Source organism: Salmo salar, chromosome ssa15, assembly GCF_905237065.1.
Source record: "Salmo salar chromosome ssa15, Ssal_v3.1, whole genome shotgun sequence".
NCBI classification, from domain to species: Eukaryota; Metazoa; Chordata; class Actinopteri; order Salmoniformes; family Salmonidae; genus Salmo; species Salmo salar.
In genome coordinates this window covers 87,137,623-87,156,445 of record NC_059456.1, presented here as the reverse complement: position 1 = coordinate 87,156,445, position 18,823 = coordinate 87,137,623, and the positions used below count along the sequence as shown (strand labels likewise).

The window sequence follows — 18,823 nt, the reverse complement described above, 5'->3', positions numbered from 1 at the left end:
ACTAGGAATCTCTGGCAATCGTTACTGTCAAGTTGGTCACTGCCTTCGTCTTCAACACAGAGAGGAAAGGATACTACTATCTGAACCACAGGGGCCATATCAAGTCAAGGGGACATACTGGTGAAGTCTACACAAATCTAATAGCTCCATCCTCAGTCTCAAAACTGGCTCAAACAAGATACTGCTTCTGCCTCACGATGGTGATTTCACCCTCCTAAGCTTTGAACGCAGGTGGAGCATTCATTAACAGACTCTATGTAGCGATCTCATCATTTCACTGATGAACATTTTTATGTCCTTTCAATTGCCAGTGATATCCTAATTGAAAATAAAAAAATTCAGCTGTCCAGTGACAACAAATGATAACGATACAACAGAGAAATATAACACAAAATGTAATCTCAACCTGGACACTAAAGAACTTCATTTGACCAAATATACCCAGCACATAATGTGGTTATTATTCTGTATGTTGATGCAATGTGTACGTGCGTATGTTACAAAAAGAGAAAGAATAATAAATATATCATTGGTGTCAAGAAATCTATCTTTTACTATTTATGTTTGGCTGTATTTTTGGAATGACTTATCTGGTGACAAAATTGCAAAGCAATGAAACAATGTGAATTTTGATGTTTTTGTTTCATTTTTCCAAGCCATTTAAGTTATGGTGTGTTCTTTGAAAAGCCCAGCTAAGTTTTATGTGGCAGCTAATGTTGTGTGTTTGCTAATCAGACTACAGGGTCTTGTACTCGAAGCTTGTAATTAAGTGCTAAAAATGCAAAAGATTGTAATGTTTTATATCAAGATTACTATTCATGAAAATGTCAGTCAAGTTTATACTTTTGTAATAAAGTGGCACTTTGAAAAATTATGTTTTCTCTAAGCTTCACTTAAAAATATATATAATCTAAACATGTACCTCATGTGCCTTTTATTAGACGGGATTAACTCCACCAGAAGGTAATAAGTATTTGTCACTAGACCACAGCACAGTCTAAAGCTGTCCCTCCATTCAACTCTTTGTCATGTGCGCTGTTCATGATCTGTTAAGATATTATTATTATGCCTATTACAACATCATGATCAAAGCATTGCCATATAATAAAGACACAAATCAAGCACAGGCTGGGTTTAGACAGGAATCCCAATTCTGATATTCTTTCTACTAATTGGTCTTTTGAGAAATCACATCAGATCTTTTTCAAAGCTGATCTGATTGGTCAAAAGATTAATTACTGAGAAAAAAAAGATCAGAATTGGGCTGCCTGTCTAAAAGCAGCAATAGTAGGCAAAATAATATATATCAATATCAAACTTCTCCTGAAACCAAAGGCAGCTCTGAAAAACATTGGTGGTGACCAATGGAAGACAAACATTCTACAATCGTGCTACAGATTTATCACAGGAAAACATGATTTAATTGGCTATTAAGGCATTGAGAAAGTTGGATGCATTCAAGTAGATGTTTATAATTTTTGTACCCTTATTTTACCAGGTAAATTGACTGAGAACACATTCTCATTTACACCAACGACCTAGGGGATAGTTAAAGAGGAGGAGGGGGGGATGAGCCAATTGGAAGCTGGGGATGATTAGGTGGCCATGATGGTATGAGAGCTAGATTGGGAATTTAAGTAGATGTAAGTAAGGGTGACTGTTTCCTAAATGATAATCTGACATTCACTTTATTCCATAATTACACTCTAATAACACATGGATTTCCCAGAGATAAATGTTCAAATGTGGCGGTGTGTGTGTGTGTGTGTGCGTACAGAGGGGTCTGCGTCTGACTAGCTGGAGAAAAAAATAGGTCACCCTTAAAACAAAAAGCTTACAGTCAACATCGCAACCGTCTGCTGAATTTTCATTGGTGGGCTTGTCTCCATAGTAACAGGTTAACCTTGAGGCAGTAGTCACATGGGCAGGCGAGTCTTGTGCTGTCTTGGAGAATACAACATGCATTGCATGACATCCATGATCACTCTGTGAGGGCTATCACAGAGAAATATTGTGATTATAAATAAATAAATTCCCCGCAAAACAGTGCTCTCTCATAACTCTAAATGTAGGCTATGCTTGTCAGAGGTAGAAAATATAATGCATTCAACATTCATACATATGTGTGTACTATGTTAGGTAAAAATGACTACAATAAACGTAACATATTAATGGATGTCACACTAAAAAATTGGGGTAAGATAGATACAAAGATATCTAATATTTAGCATTTAGCATCAAACATCAGCACATGTCATGATCTCTTTGTTCAGGTGAAGATCATCCTCGATTAATTGCTAGTGACTGTTCTCTCAATCATGGGTGGAGAGGATTCAATACCATTTCAACTCAATACCTTTCGAATTGCAATATCTTTTTTCAAATACTTGAAAATAATGGGCAATTTCCAGTACATGATTTGTAATTTCACTCAATAAAAGGAATGGACCAATTGCAGACGTCATATGATTTCTAGTGCGGTTTGAGTTTCTGGGTGCACACACACGACATGGCAACACAGCAACTAAAATTGAACAATGCTTCCCCCTACAGGTTAGGAAGCTTCACTACCAAACTTTGAATAATCTATTTAATATAAAATTGCCAAGATAGCATAGCAATTGTCAAGATAGCATCCTCTTCAGAAGGGATGAAACTGATTCAGTTTCATGTAGCCCCATATATAAACATGTTCTGCTTGAGCAGTCCAGAACTGAACAATACAACTGTATAAATACAACAATAATCCCTCCATTTAAATCTTGTAATATGTACCATAAAATAGAATACAAAATGTCTTGCTGTACATAAATGGGAGTACTGTCTTGTTTATAGAGAACCATTTGTTGTGTCTGTCTATAGCAGCTGAATGGAATCTGACTGGTGTTGCTGGTTAATCATGCCCTTAACTAGCCTTGTTAAACCAGCCTGATTATCACAAATTCACAGTATGGTTTCACAAGGCTAGCCTTTAACCTTGTGTTTCACAGAATCACGTTCATGTTTGTTGTTTGGGGCGCTCCTGTTCCTCATCGTCACTCCAGCCTGATGATCCACCATCTGTCCCAAAGTAGCGGTCCCCAAAGTCCCCTGTAATGACAGAAAACACAGAAATATAGAGTTAAATTACATGGAGCAACACATCAGACATCACTGTGAAGAGCACATTACTGAGGTGGATTACAGAAAGGTGTAGTCATTGAAGCAGAATTCTAATTAAATAGGCCAATCAACATTACTGACTTCCAACTGGGCAAAAATTGGTTGAATCAACTTGGAAAACTAAATGGATATGCAAAAAGTCATCAACGTAGGGGCATTTCATATTTTATTTTCTTCCACCCAACTTTTAACCTAAATCCAATGACATGGTGAAATGTTTTATTGATTTCACATTGAATTCACGTTAGTTGACAACTCAACCAAATGTATATCAAAACTAAATGTTGGACGTCTGTGCTCAGTGGGTTACAACAGGAGGGAGTGGTATGTACTAGTCTATGGGGTAAGACATGTTAGCTATATCGATGCCAAACCCACCAATCCCTGGAATAACTTGCAGGAAGTCATCAACACTCTTGTCCACAGCTGTGGTGATGATTTTGACCTTGGGGAAGGCGTAGGCCACCGAGTGCACCCCCAACTCTGCCATGAGCAGAGAGACCAGCGCAATGTTCTCCTCCTGCACCTCGTGGTCCTGCATGGACACATAAAAACACATTTAGTGCTATGGCCATCACTTTAAAACCCAGCCATTTAGAATGGTTAGTAATGTCATAGAAATACAATTACTAATTATAATTCTATGGTTATTATAACAATGAGTGATTAATCCTGAAGACACGGGCTCTCTGTTATTATGGGATGGGGATGTCTATTACTGCCACCTTACCAATAGGACCCGTACAGCCATCATGGCTGCAGCGCCTGTAGACACAGTGCTGTCCATTAGAATGACATGGTCCTCGCTGATGTCTTTAGGCAGACGCAGGTAATGCAACTGGACAGGGATGAAGGAGAAACAGGGTTACCACAGAGATACGGTCAGGAAGAGGAGGCAGATCTTGTTACTAGGGAGACACCCAGTGAGGTGGATATACAGTAAGTGTGACTATTCTAAATAGGACCACTTCTCCTCTCTTCAGCCAATAAAGATATATTCTATTCTGTTACTTTCTAAAGTACCTCTGGTTCTCCTGAGTCCAGGTTGGTCTGGATGAGGATCTTGCCGATGCGAACGTCCTTACACACAGCCCTCAGAGCAGGCTCCATGGTCTCCCCTGCCCGCAGGATAGACACACCTGTGATCTGGGGGGAGGAGGATGGAGCTTCAGCATGGTGACAAACAAAATCCATACTACTAGAAAGGAATACCGAACATAGTGCAGGGAAACAGGAGTAGTACCAATGACTGTACAGTACCCACCCCTTTTCCACTGAAGCTTCTCTTCCCATCATACTCCTGGCCCTGTGGGGTCTGTACCGTGCATGGCTGTTACATGATACAATAGGGATGAAGTTAGCGACATTATGTCTAATCATATATAACAATATAACATATTACAGTAGAATACACTATAAACATTGGTAAATATTGTCCACATACCTGAGAGGGCAGGAATGTTAGAGCATGTTCAATAAGGAGGCGCATCAACCTCTTGGAGTAGAAGATGAACTCGTCTCGACTGGTCTCCTGATTCCTGGATTACACAAATTAGTTGGAGGAGAATGAGAAGAAGAAAAAAAAGTGTGTGTTGATTCTAGACTGGCTCAATTTGAACGTGATCTGACCTGATGATGGTGTGCAGGCCTTTAACCTGAGGCGTACCCTCCAACACACTGAGGGTCTGGGGGAGGGGCTGAGTCTGTTGGGCCGAGGCCAGGACCGCCCTGGAGGAAACAACACAAAGGAGAATACATTTGAATAGGTGACAATGACTAGACACTGTTCTGCTCTCCCACTAGTTCTTCAATAAAAGGAGTCCATGTAGTCACCCTGAGACACCTGGTGGGGGTATTGTGAATAACACCACTACAAAAACTCAAATACGGGGGGAGTGAGGAGGTGTAAGAGATGTGTAAGCCTACCTGACACTGAGCTCACGCTGCACAAAGACAGAGAGAAAGAGAGAGGGAGAGAGATCGAGATAGAATGTACAAGAAGGTGAATGAAACAGAGAGAGAGAGAGAGCGAGAGAGAGAGAGAAAGAAAGAAAGAGTCAGAAAGGCAAAGAGATGTCAGTCATTCATCCCGTCACAATACCTCTACAGATACTCCAGCATTCTACCACTGTGTGGCACCATCTCATGCACTGCAGTTCAGAAATATTAAGAACACCCCCCGCCCCCAAGGGAAACTGTTGAGCGTGAAAAACCCAGCAGCTTTGCAGTTCTTGACACAAACCGGTGCGCCTGGCATCAACTACCATACCCAGTTCAAAGGCACTTAAATATTTTTTCTTGACCATTCACACTCTGAATGGCACACATTCACAATCCATGTCTCAATTGTCTCAAGGCTTAAAAATCCTTATTTAACCTGTATCCTCGCCTTCATCTACACTGATTGAAGTGGATTTAATGAATTTAAGTGACATCAATCAAGGGATCATAGCATTCACCTGGTCAGTCTGTCATGGAAAGAGCAGGTGTTGTTAATGTTTTGTACACTCAGTGTCTATTCAGTCTACTGAGTACAGTGTTCTGTTGCTCACTCACCTCCTCCATCTGCTTGTGGACATGCTGGACAATCAGGTCAATGGCCACCATGTTACCACCACCTGGCAGAGGGAATCATATTTTCACTTGGAAACAACATATTTTAATTTGGAGAGAAACATTTCAGTAGCTCAAATGGCTGCCTCATAATTAACAATATCTGCACAGAATATCGGCTACGAAACAATAGTATATCAGCAGGATATATATGCCTACATATTGGTATTAGCTGCCAATGGCTAACAAATATTATATTGAGATCGGCAGATGCCAAAATGCTGAATGCAGAAATATTGCACTTTTGACCTTTCTAAGGGGTAGTGCTCCATCTCTCACCTCGTGGCACAACGATGTCTGCCAGTCGAATGTAGGGTTCAATGTACTGCTCAAACGCAGGCTTCACAAACTTGTTGTACTGCTTGATGACCCCCTCGATGTCCCGCCCGCGCTCTGTGATGTCCCTGCGAAGCCGACGTACCAGCCGGATGTCTGAGTCAGTGTCCACAAAGATCTTCATGTCTAGAAGCTGGAGACAAACAGAGCAGCAATAGAGCACTATGTTCCTGTACCTTGCAGTCACAGCTGACTCAACTGATTCAGTAAAGAAGTCATAAATGTGATGATCATACAGCCTTACCTCCAAAAGCTCTTTGTCTGCAAAGGACATGATCCCCTCAAAGATGACCACACTGGCACCATACACAGTTTTCTACACAGGGAAGAGACAGACACAACAGAAATGCTCAGAACTGCAACAGCTGCCAGTTATACCCTTCTTCTGTTTATTTACGGTGGATAAATATATCAGGAGAATCTAGAGTTTTCCCTTGGTACATGGTTCTGCACTCACCCAGTCTTTCTGTCTGCCGTGTGTAGTGAAGTCATACACTGGGATCTTCACGCTCTTGCCCTGTTTGAGTCTCTTAACGGTGGCAACTAGCAGCTCAAAGTCAAACGCCCCTGGGTGGTCAAAGTTGTAGTCGTTACTGGTTGCCAGGGTCTGTTCCTCAGGGGTCAGAACCTAGGGGGTACAGGAGAACAAACTTCAGGGAAGGATGGACACAAACACAATGGGATCTTTCATAGGGTAAAGGGAAAAGGTGAACGTGTAAAAACAAAAAGTTGTAATGCTGCCTACTCATGTAGCGTGTGCTCATGTAGGTTACTTTCTAAATGTAATCCATTACAGTTACAAGTTACCTGTTCAAAAAATTTTATCAGTAATGTAAACTTTTGGATTACCCAAACTCAGTAACGTAATCTGATTACTTTCATTTACTTTCAGATTACTTTCCCTTTAAGAGGCAGTAGAAGAAAACAGACTTGTGGTCAGACTTGCTCAGGTGGAACAAACTTAAACTTGTGCCTTTTTTCATGCTGAATTGAATGTCATTGAGAAAAGGTGTCATAATATATTTTTTCAGAAACATCCTTTCTGAATTTAAATCTAATCTATGAAGTAATCAACACACTTTTCAAAAGTATCTGTAATCTGTTTACAATTTGTTGCTAGTAACGTAACTGATTAAAGTGAGGTTTTTTTGTAATCAGATTACATGTAACCGATTACATGTAATCAGTTACTCCCCAACCCTGTGTGTGCGTGTGCGTGATTGCGTTTACGCGTGCATGTGTGTGTGTGTGTGCTTGCATGTTGAGTCCATGGGTTAAGGTGCATGTTGTTCCCTGGTGTTCTATAAACAGACATGATGGAAGGAAGAATGGAGGGAGGGGATTACCCAGACTGTGGACAGTCTCTTCCCCATGTGCTTCACATGTGATTAACATCATTAAGAGGGAGGGATTGTGGGTAGGCTCATTCATACAGTATCACGAGGGTGTCTGTCAACAAGTCTGTTGTGAGGAATGGAGAGGAACTCCCCTTAACCTACAGTAGCATCTCCAGATGCTAAATCTCAAGCAAGCCAAATGAATGCCAGTCTCTCACCTTGTAGAAGGAGTCCATGGACAACAGCACTACCCAGGGGACATCCAGAGCCTCAATGATCTTATTGGCCACCGTGGTCTTCCCTGACGCACTGCCCCCACACAACCCTGCACAGACAAACACACATATATGTTTAAGTACAAGGACAAGTCACACAATAAGGAAAGACCATTACAACACTCCACATACAGCATAAAAAAATCACAATTAACACTCCACACACTGACAATTAAATAAGGCATACACCCATAACGGTTGTACCGATGACGAAGGCCTCTTTGGACTGTGCACCGTGCTCATCATACCAGGGGGGTCTGCCGGCTGTGTAAATGGTGCGTGTGCCGGTGCGAAGCAGGGGAGGCTCTGTCTTAGTCTGGGATGTGCTTTTCCTGCGTGGAGCCGTGATAGGAGAGCCAGGCAGGAGCCGATCTAACGAGTCTTCCCCACTGCCACTGTGAAACAACAATCATCATATAATCATTAACCTGTTATTAACATAGAGCTTTGGGTACAATTACAGTACAAGAAAAAGGAGGGATGTTTTTTAGGAGTGTTATAAAGTACTATAATGGTCCCTTTCGTAGGTAACGTCACTGATAAGGTTTATACCAACACCGTCACACCCTTGTTTACAATCAAGCTCAACTGAAGGTTAAAAACCAGCTTAGCGGTTACATCAGACTCTAAATCCACATTTAGTACTGTTCAGGCTCCACTAAAGCCCCAACATAAAAATCTTGATTTGTTTCAACACATATGTTTTTGGTAGATAGATCCCGCATTTCCCTGTACCTCTCATCATCAGTATGTCTCAACTGACATGGGATGGGACAACTCATCCCAACTCCCTCAACACACACAGGCAGAATGAATTCCATAGCCCTGTCTGTGTTTTCTTAGTGCTCACACACAGACAGCATCCATTTCAATAAGCATGCATACAACACCACTATGTAAATAGACCACTTACCTGCGGGTCGTCATGGACCAGCAGCCTGAGATTCTGGCGCCAGTGTATGCGGGCAGAGTCATATCTGCGGTGAAACAGGGAAGGCTGGCTGCTCCAGCTCAGGCCCAACAGGTACAGTACTCACTACAGTACTCACTACTAACACTTACTGAGGCAGCAAACGTGGTCAAAGTTAACCCCCAAAGAAAAGAGATTACAATCCACCTGACGCACTTTAGAACCTGTTTTACAATCTACCCACTGAAACCTGTTTTACAATCTACCCACTGAATCTAGCCTCTCTCTTAGGTTCCTCTTCTCCTATCTCTTCCCTAATCTCAGCTCAGAGGAGAGAAAGGAAAATGTCACCAATTCTCTCCTTTTACCTCTCCACTTTCACCTCCCTCCCTCCCTCCCTCCCTCCCTCCCTCCCTCCCTCCCTCCCTCCCTTCCTTCCTTCCTTCCTTCCTTCCTTCCTTCCTTGTCTAAGTGTGTTTAAGAGGATCACAGAGTTGGTGACTGTTATTAATAGAGGCCTGTTTACACCAGGACGCCCTCTGCTGATCTTCATCCCCTATGCTGATCCTGACAGAGATAGCCTGTTCCCAGATCTGTTTGGCAAGAATTAGCAAAACAGCACAAACAGATCTGGGACCAGGCTAAGACAGAGATATCCTGCAGGGCAATCATGTTCCCAAGTGTTTGTCTGATTACGACTCTGTCTCTGACCTGAGCTCAGTTGCTGTTTTATCATATTTGTCACAGTTTTTCCTTGCACAATGCCAGGGCACTGCATTTCATTCAGCATGTGTCCATTGATGGCACAAATTTGTTGTACCATTGTGTAGGCTACCTAGTTATTACTATAACAAACTACATACACTCAAATACTACAATTTCAGCAGATACATACTGAGATCAGAGCAATGCAGTAGCGTCATTCTGTTCTGTTCTGTGCTAGATCCAAGGCAGATGGCCATTATTAGACTGATCCTATTACGCGACTGCTTGGTGACATACTTTATTGGCGACGGCAGAGCAGCTGACACACACAGCATTAGAATGATCATTGGTAAATGATCAAACTTGATATCCGACTCAGTTAACCGGTATTTGAATTCAATGTATAAAACTTCAAACATTCTATGAATCCCAACTTGACTGTGTGTTTATGCGCAGGTGGGACGTTACAGCTAAGCAAGCCACTGTAAGCTCTGGGAGGTCAAATGATGCCGTAGTAGATTAAGCTACAACGAAAGGCATAAATGCAATGCAGTGCTCAGCACATAGTCATATATTTCAGACTTCGTTTAAACAACATCAGCTAATACAAGGTATAAGAATGAAATAGTCTACACCAGCCAGTACCTGTCTGAGCGCGATGACATTTTCTTCCCGCTGCACTCAGCTTCCTCTTGCCCTCTTCGGTACCGGCTGGTGGACAGCGCCATGTATTCAAGAGGATTGTGGGTAATGTAGTTGATCTTCACCAGTAGTGGATTGGAGTCACAGAAAAATCATGTAGGCCAATGTTAAATACATAATACATTTTATTTGTCTGAAATAAGGAGCCCTTCCCTATAAATGTATTTCACAACAATCTATCCAATTTACAATTAAGCCCCAAATTAGAGTACTCTATAGGATACTTCCAAGAGGAACCATTGTGACAAAAATATATAATTCACAACAAACCTTGCACAGCTGTATGGTTAAAACATAAAATAACATAAAATTGGGCAACAAGACAAAAACAGCCAATCTGACATGAAGCCTTTAATAACATCCTTTCATTTCAAATCACAGATAGAACTGTATAGTCTGTCTGTCCCTTTAGTTGATGGAAAACCAATATCCAACTTTTCAAAGTTGGGGCTGTGCTCTATTGATCACAGTACTGTATGTATTATTGGGTAGTGTTCCATCTCCCCCGGTTCTGTCTGAGTTGGATATGTCATGTGATCATCTCATGTGTCCTCGTCAGAGTTAATAGTTTCCATGTGGTTCACATTGCAGTCCTAGTTTCTGACTGGTGTACAGACTCCCAGCTTGTACATGGTTGAAGTGCTCTATAATCTTTCCACTTTTCACTGTAAACAACCCAGTCGGAAATTGAATGTTATGTTACGATAGATTTCCAAAGGAGCCACCTGTTACAAGAGAAAGGCAAGGAGAGAAAATAGGAACTTTTAGAATCGCATTCAAATGTTATCTGTAATTTACACACACACACACACGCACACACACACACACCTCTGCTAAGGAGCTGCAGGTTTCGTCCCTCCTCTTGCATATGCAGTTGAAGCACCTGCTGTAGGAGCTCCTGCCTCAGTGTCTCCTGCACCAAGCCCATCCTCTCCAGCTTCTCTCCATTCAGACGCAACAGAGCACGGCCTGACAGGGAGCAGAGAGAGGAGGCTGTCATTAACTGTCACTACTCATACACACCCACAGCTACTGGATTGTGTATTTTACTAGCATTTTCTGATGAAGAATTATGTTTTTTTCTGCTAGTGCACTGTATCCACCCACACCTGCTGTATTCCAATCTCATTGCATGATTATTAATGAATGTTTTTGTGCTAGTGCACTTGTACCCTTTGATACCTGTATTGGGTAAAGAGTATTACAAGCATAGTTATTCAACTAACTCTACTCTGCCAGCCATCCACGCTTACTGTATTTTAGCCTCCTTTTATGATTGTAAATTATGATTTTGGGCTAGTGCACTTGTATCTACTCAAACCAACTGTATTTTACTCTGATTCTGTAATTATGAATGATGTTCTTTGTGCCAGTAATACACTTGTCCTAGTTGATACCTGTGATGGCGTGATGAGAGAAGGCCTCTACGTAGGTCAGGTAGTTGTGAGGACAGTGTTTCTTCAACCACCTGCAGACGTCCTGCTGAGTCCATAACACCACAGGCCGGATCAGACTAGGCTGGGTGGGGCTGGTGTGGTAGATTCCATAGGAGTCGCCTGAACGGCGCTGAAATACACCCAAGCACACACACCGAATATTTTATTTCTGCAAGGTCATATTTCCTTTCTGGCCCTCTACTGCTTCCATTATCTCTCAGACCCCTCCCATTTAAGTGATGTGTTTTAACCTTGAGTGCCCCAAGGGATGACAACCTCACCACGTCAATTAGACTAGCACATCCTTGATCCATCCATCAAAACATCTGTTCAAACACCCAGGGGTCTTTCTTTCTTCTGGTCACCAAGGACCACTTCATGATCTTAGCCACACAGATATAATACATGCCAATGCAGTTGCCAGGAATATGGTGATGGGAGTGACTTTCCTTCAGTGGTGGACAAAGTACCCAATTGTCAAGTAAAGATACCTTAATAGAAAATGACTCAAGTAAAAGTGAAAGTCACCCATAAAATACTACTTGAGTATCAAAAGTATCAAAAGTATAAATAATTTCAAATTACTTATATAAAGCAAACCAGATGGCACAATTATCTTGTTTTTTAAATGTATCGATAGCCTGGGGCACACTCCAACACTCAGACATAATTTACAAACAAAGCATTTGTGTTTAGTGAGTCCGCCAGATCAGAGGCAGTAGGGATGACCAGGGTTGTTGTCTTGATTAATGTTTAAATTGACAATTTTCTTGTCCTGTTAAGCATTCAAAATGTAATAAATACTTTTGGGTGTCAGGGAAAATGTATGGAGTAAAAAAGTACATTATTTTAGTGGATTCGGCTATTTCAGTCAAACCCGTTGCTGACAGGTTTATAAAATCGAGCACACGACCATGCAATCTTCATAGACAAACATTGACAATAGAATTTCCTGTATTGAAGGGCTCAGTGACTTTCAACGTGGCACCGTCATAGGATGCCACCTTTCCAACAAGTCAGTTGGTCAAATTTCTGCCCTGCTATTGCTGCCTCGGTCAACTGAAAGTGCTGTTATTGTGAAGTGGAAACGTCGAGGAGCAACAACGGCTCAGCCCCGAAGTGGTAGGTCACACAAGCTCACAGAATGGGACCGCTGAGTGCTGAAGCGCGTAGCGTGTAAAAACTGGAGCAGTGGACTCTGGAGCAGTGGAAAAGCATTCTCTAGAGTGATGAATCACGCTTCACCATCTGGCAGTCCGACGGATTAATGTGGTTTGGCAGATGCCAGGAGAATGCTACCTGCCCGAATGCATCATGCCAGCTGTAAAGTTTGGTGGAGGAGGAATAATTGTCTAGGGCTGTTTTTCATGGTTTGGGCTAGGCCCCTTAGTTCCAATGAAGGGAACTCTTAACACTACAGCATACAATTACATTCTAGAAGATTTTATGCTTCCAACTTTGTGGCAACAGTTTGAGGAAGGCCCTTTCCTGGTTCAGCATGACAATGCTCCCGTGCACAAAGCGAGGTCTATATAGAAATGGTTTGTCAAGATTGGTGTGGAAGAACTTGACAGGCCTGCACAGATGCCTGATCTCAACCTCATCGAACACCTTTGGGATGAATTGGAACACCGACTGCGAGCCAGGCCTAATTGCCCAACATCAGTGCCTGACCTCACTAATGCCCGGCCTCACCCGCCCACCCGACTAGCATCACTACTCTGGACGGTTCTGACTTAGAATATGTGGACAACTATAAATACCTATGTGTCTGGCGAGACTGTAAACTCTCCTTCCAGACTCACATTAAGCATCTCCAATCCAAAGTTATATCTCCCTCACTAACTTTAAGTGTCAGCTGTCAGAGCAGCTTACCGATTGCTGCAGCTGTACACAGCCCATCTGTAAATAGCCCATCCAACCAACTACCTACCTCATCCCCATATTTGTTTTTGTTTTTCTGCTCTTTTGCACAGCAGTATTTCTACATGCACATCCTCATCTGCACATATATTACTCCAGTGTAAATTTCTAAATTGTAATTACTTCGCCACTATTGGCCTAATTATAGCCTTACCTCCTTACTTCATTTGCACACACTGTATACAGATTTTTCTATTGTGTTATTGACTGTACGATTGTTTATCCCATGTGTAACTCTGTGTTGTTTTTGTCGCACTGCTTTGCTTTATCTTGAGCAGGTCGCAGTTGTACATGAGAACTTGTTCTCAACTGGCCTACCTGGTTAAATAAAGGTGAAACATATATATATATATATATATATATATATATATATATATATTTTAAATGCTTTCGTGGCTGAATGGAAGCAAGTCCCCACAGCAATGTTCCAATATCTAGTGGAAAGCCTTCCCAGAAGAGTGGAGGCTGTTATAGCAGAAAAGGGGGGACCAACTCCATATTAATGCCCATGATTTTGGAATGAGATGTTCGACGAGCAACTTTTGGTCTTGTAGTGTATATATGTGTGTGTGTGTGTGTGTGTGTGTGTGTGTGTGTGTGTGTGTGTGTGTGTGTGTGTGTGTGTGTGTGTGTGTGTGTGTGTGTGTGTGTGTGTGTGTGTGTGTGTGTGTGTGTGTGTGTGTGTGTGTGTGTGTGTGTACTGTATGTCTGTGTGGATGTGTGCATGAGCAGCTGGTCAGTCCAGTTCAAGTGTTCAGCACTCTGATGACTTGTTGATATAAACTGTCTCTGAGACAGTTGGTATCAGACCTCATGTTCCGATACCGCCTGCCCGACAGTAATGTTATTGCTCTCACATTAGCATATATACACACTAAACCCATCACTAATGAAGCCTATCATATAAAAGGTCCCCCTGCAGATCAAACGCATACATTCATCTGAAACTCTAAGATCAGGGAACATAGTTCTGTGAGCAATGAACATCAGCATCAAACCAGGGTGCATGTGGGTCAGTCTTATTCCAAAACCAAATTCCTTCATTTGGAATCTGACCAGGATATGGGTGACTAATCAAATGAGGCCTTTGATCATTCATTCAATTTAAAAATCAATGAATGCAGTGTTCTCTCCTTTTCTGCTCTGCTCTTCTTCTCCAGTGTAGAGCAGCCCCACTTAAAGTTCAAAAGGTTTGAACTCAACATGCTAGTGCTACCCCCCTTGGCCTGAATTTGGCCAGCTACAAACAAAAACAAACAAGCTCTCTCCCTGCATTTTTCATCACAGACATTCATGATACAAGATTATGTAATGCATTGCAGTAAAACATGAAGCCTATGCATGCATGCATGGAAGGGGAAGGGAAGTATCTCTGTCATCAACCCAAATTTGCAGGGTACTCGGAAACTGCAATGTATAGCAGAGATTCCTTCATTCATTGGTAAAAAAAACAACAGGCACATTGAAATTGCAATAACATGATTTAAAAGTCAATTTCGAAAACACAAAAGGTTCACTGCACTGTAATACCACGTAAAGGGAATAGCATAATATATCAGATAGGGTGCTAGTGGGTAACTAAGAACATGTCTAATTTCTGGCACAAAAAAGCAACGTCTGGAAAACATTTGGTATGTGGATGAAGGTCATATTTAGGCGAATAAACTATTAAGGTAAAAAAAATGGCTACAGTTTACACTTTTTCAGTTATTTCATGAAATGTTGTTTTTAAAAAAGTTATTTATTTATTTTAATTCCGGGGGTAACTGCCCCCCCCCCCCCAGTAGAAGAGTATGGCATAGGGTTTCACAGAAGTGTGTCAGTTCTTTTTAGAAATTCTTTAGTAAGTAATTCTTCAAGTCTAGTTGTCTTATTTTAATTATTTCAATAAAATATGGGGGGGAAATGGTGTTACACATGTCACCATTAATAACTGCACTATGCGGAGATTTGATGTAAAGTCCCTCTTTTTAACTCACCTGCACATTCATTTTCTTTGTTCTTTCTTTGTTGTTCATTTTCTATACAATCCATTATGTACAATTGCACTAAATATGATTTGAATAATGCAAGATTTTAAATCCTTACAGTCTTTAAAATGACATTCAGGAGCAAAAGGTTTTCAGTGGTTGTTTTTAATTCCCCCCCAATAAAATATTTGGAATATAATATTGGAATGGAATATAAATAATAATATTAAATAACATTGGAATATAACATTTAATAACAATAACTTAACTAATTAACTCAGTGAAACATTGATGTGGCAACTCTCTTATGCTCGTGCTTTGCACGATTCTAATTTGTACCTGTAGGTCACAAATAAAGCTATCCCCAATAAAATTGGAGCACAACTCACGAGCCCACCTCCTGCACTGCTCACACCTAATCCAGTCCCCACCTCTGACTGAAAACAAGGGGAGAGATGCCCCAGGGGCTAGTTACCCCCTACTACCCTACCATTAATTGAACCAGGCACCGGGAACCGAGAACCAGAACCCCCCCCCCCCCTCCAAATAGTAGAGCTATGGCCCAGTTCACACAAAATTGATAGACATGCTTTGTTATAAAACATATCTGCCAGAGCACATACTGTGAGGTTGACCACAGCCATTAGATGTCATACAGTATATTGCACATTTTAGCTCTCAGTCCACAGACAAAGGCTGGTGTTTCTGTACATAGGAAGGACAGCAGTTCTTTTTAAAGTCAATATAAAAGGCTGGACTGTCTGAGTGCCCCATAGCCCTCTGGGTAAACAGCATCTTCCATTCTCCACGAACAAAGTGCTGCTCGTGTTGGAACAATGGATAAAGTCCATTGCATTTGTCATATAATATTTTTATATTTTGTCTTTGTGAAGAGAGAAGCTTTTGTGTTGGTAAATTACACAGGGCCAGAGAGAAGCTTACACGTCAATTAATAATTGAAGAAGACTGATCTGAGACGAATAATAACCCATGAAGCTCTTTCCTTTTTTAATTTACATGTGCATCTAGAATAGGCCTACAAGGATTAGAGATGTAGTGGATGACTAGAAGCAGATATTGCATAAAAAGGCAGCCATTAGCATCATGGCTGTAAAGTTCTACAGAAATGGGGTCACTTTTCACATCTGATCTGAGATTATGATCTGATATGCAGAAATAGAGATCTAAAATAGTTGAGGTACTCCACCTGATATTTCTCTGTCCCAGGCTGTTGGAGCAGCTTCACTGTCCGGCCCCCTGCTGTTTTCTGACCCCGCCCGTCATGCCAAGTCAGGTTCCCTCCCGTCCGTCGACTCAGGTGGTTGAAGTCCTCCGGCAGCGCTCTGTATTCCACAGCAGGCCGGCAGAAACTGAAACTGGAGGCCGCTAGAAGAGTAAAAGAGACAAATACAGTTTTGATTCGAGAAATCGGATTTGATTATAACAGTGGCAGTAAAGTCACAGGCTTGTGGTGCTTGAAATTCCCTCACTGACTATGCTGTAATTTGCACTAAAAATGCCATGTGAAATCTGGAAAAATTGTAAAACCCTGGGTGCCTTCTCATTGAGAGATGGTCTCAACCATCATTACAAGGTGTTTTTCCAGGCAGACCAAGCAGGTGTTATAATGGCTGAGCCATTAAACTGAGTCATTATGAGCTGAAGTTCAAAGGAACTTCAACTTTTACCCAGATAGCTCCCAGGCATTTCTGGCAACTCCACAAGACTACTGCATATAAATCAGTCGCTCATCATTATGGTTAGTTACTGGCAGACACACACCCTATCCCATTCTGCAGGCAGGAAGTGTCTTTTCAGTATCATAATGAAGGGAAAAGGTGCAAGCTAGAGTAAACACACCATTACTGCAGCATAACCTGGCAACCAGCCACAGGTCATTACTAATTAATGTGCCAGATTGGGTTGATTTTCTGGCTGTGTTGGAAGTGATGTTTTGAGTAGTGTGTGTGTGTGATGTTCATTCAAATGTCTCTTCTCTAATTGACACAGGTTTAGTTAAAATAAGGACAGAACAAGAGACAGTAGAGGAGAGCTTGAGAGGAGAGGAGATGAAAGGGTATATTTTGGTCCTTTTGCTTGTGCCCCTCCTCTGCATCATCCAGTATCCCCCTTATTCCAGGCCCCCAACAGAGCCAAGCTTCGCAAAGGTAGTTCTTGCTATCAAGCTAACCCATATGAATGCCACTGGTGAAGAACATTTCATAATGGACATAACCCTTCGATATCAACCCTCTAGTCTAGGTTTTCAGCATGGGGCATGTGTGTATGTTTCTTCATGCCACTTAGAAAAGTAACTTCAATAAAAAAATACACTAGAAGTGTTTGAAAACATCTAATATGAGATGTACTCAATCTTCAGTGAACAAATGGTTCATTCATTAGATTGCAAAATAGGCGTTTAATTGTATAAAATGGGTTATATGGCCAGTGGTCACTGTAAGCAAATGGACCCGAATCCGTCACCCTTAATCGCTATCAATTTCAGCACCACGCCGTCCGGACAGCGGTTTCTGTTCGTGCTGCATAAAATTCCACCTAAATTCAGAAATCTAAAGCCCAAAATAAGCAGGGGAAGTGGTCATGCAAGTTCAGCAAAACTAATGCTACACTGCGCACTTGTTTAGCTTAACCTGGCTTTACCGACAATAGAAAGTATATCAGAAGAGAAGATGGGGGATGATTCGTCTATTGAGATGTCCGCATGCACAACTATTGGATCTCAATTACCGTCCACAGCCATGCCGTTTCACCTTTCCCCGTGACAGCACTAGTAAAAGTATCCAACAGGTAATCCTCGGTTTGTGGACTCCTCTCCGTTCCGCCAAAGTCTACACTGACAGTATGGGCTAACAATTAGCCGACTTGGAGAGGATCGCGAAAGTCACGTTGGCTCCTTTTTACCGCCGCTCAGGTGCCACTGCCAGTAGACAACTACATCTCGTGAGTTCATCGGTTATATGCAGTGGTGAATGGAGGAATTAACGCATGGAGCATTCAAATAGGCTGCCAAATGTCAAAATTGACACTGGAAGCGTTTCACTAAGTAAAAAAATAAACACAGATAGGCTCTAGCGCAACCTCTTATCAGATGGTGCAGCTAATAGTGTCCTGTCCTGGGTGAAGTTATGAGTCTCTTTCGGTGCGGAATGTCCCAATGATGTTGGCTGACTGGTTCTGTCAGTGCGGAGCTACTGCATGTATGTGTGGTTCATCTCGTCATGAGAATCAGGCGCGCAGCTTTTTCTCAAGAGCCAGCATGAGCGTCTCAAAGTGCTGCCCAGAGCCCTGTAATTAGCGCAGCCAGTGGAGAGACTTTGAACACCGGCTGATGAAAAGCCAGCGCAAGACTCACACGCTAGAGGCAAAATAGAATAGAGAACATTCAGCATAAGGGATCCTCCTGCCTTTATTTACTAAAGAAAAGGAGCCAGAG

At 41.9% G+C, this 18,823-nt stretch overlaps 2 protein-coding genes across 3 annotated transcripts; both read right to left on the bottom strand.

Annotated features, from left to right (window-relative positions):
• Window positions 1-1,398: 1,398 nt before the first annotated feature.
• On the bottom strand, window positions 1,399-9,001 carry uckl1a (uridine-cytidine kinase 1-like 1a). Of its 2 annotated transcripts, none has more exons than XM_014146652.2 (15): window positions 8,637-9,001; window positions 7,928-8,118; window positions 7,667-7,773; window positions 6,569-6,739; window positions 6,356-6,427; window positions 6,055-6,244; window positions 5,719-5,780; window positions 5,089-5,105; window positions 4,792-4,890; window positions 4,607-4,700; window positions 4,427-4,492; window positions 4,186-4,308; window positions 3,893-4,000; window positions 3,541-3,697; window positions 1,399-3,090 (listed from the first exon to the last, which is right to left on the bottom strand). In XM_014146652.2, the coding sequence occupies exons 1-15, from the start codon at window positions 8,696-8,698 to the stop codon at window positions 2,999-3,001; spliced, it is 1,611 nt and encodes a 536-aa protein (XP_014002127.1). In that variant the 5' UTR covers window positions 8,699-9,001; the 3' UTR covers window positions 1,399-2,998. The 2 variants fall into 2 exon arrangements, with proteins under 2 accessions (XP_014002127.1, XP_045552182.1); XM_045696226.1 differs by having other exon boundaries at window positions 7,972-8,118.
• Window positions 9,002-10,147: 1,146 nt separating this feature from the next.
• Window positions 10,148-18,657, bottom strand: samd10a (sterile alpha motif domain containing 10a). Its single transcript, XM_014146650.2, has 5 exons — window positions 18,118-18,657; window positions 16,577-16,755; window positions 11,438-11,606; window positions 10,869-11,009; window positions 10,148-10,765 (listed from the first exon to the last, which is right to left on the bottom strand). The coding sequence occupies exons 1-5, from the start codon at window positions 18,128-18,130 to the stop codon at window positions 10,740-10,742; spliced, it is 528 nt and encodes a 175-aa protein (XP_014002125.1). The 5' UTR covers window positions 18,131-18,657; the 3' UTR covers window positions 10,148-10,739.
• Window positions 18,658-18,823: the final 166 nt, after the last annotated feature.

Bases quoted from the DNA above. Each gene is read 5' to 3' on its own strand.
- uckl1a (XM_014146652.2), bottom strand. From the start codon at position 8,698: ATGACTCTGCCCGCATACACTGGCGCCAGAATCTCAGGCTGCTGGTCC. The intron at 4,493-4,606 runs GTATGTGGACAA...ATCATGTAACAG, and splicing joins TAACATTCCTGCCCTCTCAG to CCATGCACGGTACAGACCCC. The intron at 4,309-4,426 runs GTGGGTACTGTA...TCCTCCCCCCAG, and splicing joins GAAGCTTCAGTGGAAAAGGG to ATCACAGGTGTGTCTATCCT.
- samd10a (XM_014146650.2), bottom strand. The intron at 11,010-11,437 runs GTATCAACTAGG...GCTCCCTGTCAG, and splicing joins CTCTCATCACGCCATCACAG to GCCGTGCTCTGTTGCGTCTG. The intron at 10,766-10,868 runs GTGTGTGTGTGT...CTCTTGTAACAG, and splicing joins CCTGCAGCTCCTTAGCAGAG to GTGGCTCCTTTGGAAATCTA.